This window comes from Chaetura pelagica, unplaced genomic scaffold (genome assembly GCF_000747805.2).
Source record: "Chaetura pelagica isolate M959 unplaced genomic scaffold, ChaPel_1.0 scaffold528, whole genome shotgun sequence".
NCBI lineage: Eukaryota > Metazoa > Chordata > Aves > Apodiformes > Apodidae > Chaetura > Chaetura pelagica.
This window is the reverse complement of record NW_009954306.1, coordinates 315,410-317,813: the sequence shown is the minus strand read 5'-3', so window position 1 is coordinate 317,813 and position 2,404 is coordinate 315,410. Positions and strand designations below refer to the sequence as shown.

Genomic DNA, 2,404 nt, shown 5'->3' with positions numbered 1-2,404 from the left:
GCCCAGGGCTAGTTCGAGGCTGCTCGATTTCTCGGCCTGTCCCGGTTCTCTCCGGAGAGGCTTCGGCCCCGGCCCCCGGGGAGAGCTGCTGTGGGACGTACCTGCAGCCCTGTCCTGCAGGTCCAGCAGTGCTGCGTAGGTCATGGCCCTCAGCTGTGTGTGGATGGAGAGCCCCACGCCCCGGCTGAGCCCTGCAGGGGCCACAGAACCACCAAGGTTGGAAACGACCTTTATGATCATCAGGTCCAGCCCATGACCTGACCCCACCACATCAGCCAGACCATGGCACTAAGTGCCACATGCAGCCTTCCCTTAAACATACCCAGGGATGGTGCCTCCACCACTTCCCTGGGAAGTCCTTTCCAGTGTCTGTTCACCCTTCCATCAGGAAGTGCTTCCTGATATCCAACCTAAACCTCCCCTGCAGCAGCTGGAGGCCAGGCCCTCTTGTCTTCTTGCTGGTTCGGGGACAAAGACCCCAACCCCCACCTGACTCCAACCTCCCCTCAGGTAGGACACCCCCTTGGCAGCTCATCCCGCTGGGAAGCTCAGCCTGCCCGTCCCCGGCGCAGTGCTTACCCCCCAGGTCGGAGATGATCTGCTGTCGAGGCACCTCAAACTGGTCTACCACCATCTGCACGCCCTGCCAGGAGAGAGGAGCTGCTGGGCTGGGGCCGGGAGCCGCCGGGGGGGGGAAAAGAAGCCCCACGTTGCCCTTCCAAGTACGTTTTGAACGCGTCTCCTCCTCTCCCTTCCCAAACTGCTCCGTGAGGGAAGCACCGCCGTCCCCGGGTTACACCCCATGCTGGGACATGGAGGAGGGGAGGGGGGGAAAGCCACTGAGGGACCCACCTGGGGGACGTTGGCGATGTGCTGCCCCAGGGTGTGCAGGGTGGCCGGCACAACCCCCAGCCCCAGCTCCATCTGCCCCTTCACCCTCTGGCTGGTGACCAAGGCGCAGGTGACACTGGTCCTGCCGGGGACGAGCGGGCGGTGACGGGGCTGCTCGTTAGAGCCACCCAGCCCCTTCCCCGTGGGGAACCGGGTTCCCCGCGGCCCTGGGGACTCACAGGATGACGAGGGAGGTGAGGGACAGGCAGGCCAGCAGGCAGCGGCGGCGACAGCCCAGCGAGCGCTGGTGGACGCGCAGGCGGCCCCCGCAGCGCCGGCGGCTCCGGCAGTAGCAGCAGCACATCCCGGCCACCGGCACGGCCACGGTGAAGAGCAGGGCCACGGCGGCACAGACAACATAGCCCAGCTCGTACTGCACCACCTGCAAGGGAAAGCCTGGTCGGTACCCGGCTTGCAGGGTGCTCCGGGTGTCCCGTCCCACTGGGTGCCATCCCATCCCATGGGAACCCCAGTGTCCCAGCTCACCTGTGATGTCCGCACTGAGCTGGGGTCGTTCAGGGCTGCCCTGAGCAGCTCTGCAAGAGAAACGGTGGTGCTGGTCGAAGGGGTCCCACCGAGGCACCCCCAGCCCTGCCCAGGCAGAAGGGCCAGGGTGGAGAAACCCCAGAGTAGCCCAGGACACAGGGAATGCAGCTGGCAAACCCCTGGTGGTGCTGGCACCCGTGGTGGTGGGATCCCAGCACTCATGGCAGTGGGATCTGGGAACCCGTGGTGCTACAATCCTGGTACCCATGGCGGTGGGATCCTGGTACCCATGGTGGTGGGATCCCAGCACCCACGGCAGTGGGATCCTGGTACCCATGGTGGTGGGATCCCAGCACCCACGGCAGTGGGATCCTGGTACCCATGGTGGTGGGATCCCAGCACCCACGGCAGTGGGATCCTGGTACCCATGGTGGTGGGATCCCAGCACCCACGGCAGTGGGATCCTGGTACCCATGGTGGTGGGATCCCAGCACCCACGGCAGTGGGATCCTGGTACCCATGGTGGTGGGATCCCAGCACCCACGGCAGTGGGATCCTGGTACCCATGGTGGTGGGATCCCAGCACCCACGGCAGTGGGATCCTGGTACCCATGGTGGTGGGATCCCAGCACCCACGGCAGTGGGATCCAGGCTCAGGACTCACCCGTGGGCAGAGGGTTCTGCTGGATGAGGTCCAGGCAGCGCCGGACGAGGCCGTAGAGGGGGTCGAGGGCGCTGGGCACGCGGTGCAGCGCGGGCACCCGGATCTCGGCGTGCGTGTCGGTGAAGCGCAGGATCCCCCCGGGGCCGGGCAGGTGGCACTGCTGGGTGCCGGCAGGATGCAGCAGCGCCCAGGCCAGCAGCAACCCGGCTGCTCGCATGGTTTTGGAAGCGAGGAGAGAGCCGAGGGGCTCCGTCAGGCTGCGAGAGGGCGCAGGGACATGCCCGGCTCCGGATGGTTCTCCCCGGGAAACCTGCCTGACGGGTCGGCCGCCGCTCAAAGCCCAGACGCTGCCTCGGCTTTTTT

General features: G+C 66.4%; 1 protein-coding gene across 1 annotated transcript in view; it reads right to left on the bottom strand.

The window, feature by feature from the left end:
* The window catches only part of PROM2 (prominin 2), a 12,397-nt gene extending 10,139 nt beyond the window's left edge, over positions 1-2,258 (bottom strand). The window contains exons 1-6 of the mRNA XM_010003942.1: positions 2,042-2,258; positions 1,378-1,427; positions 1,071-1,273; positions 853-973; positions 580-643; positions 102-191 (exon numbers count right to left, since the gene is read on the bottom strand). Coding sequence (XP_010002244.1) covers positions 102-191; positions 580-643; positions 853-973; positions 1,071-1,273; positions 1,378-1,427; positions 2,042-2,258 — 745 coding nt within the window. The remainder of the gene's footprint in view (positions 1-101; positions 192-579; positions 644-852; positions 974-1,070; positions 1,274-1,377; positions 1,428-2,041) is intronic.
* Between the last annotated feature and the right edge of the window lie 146 nt (positions 2,259-2,404).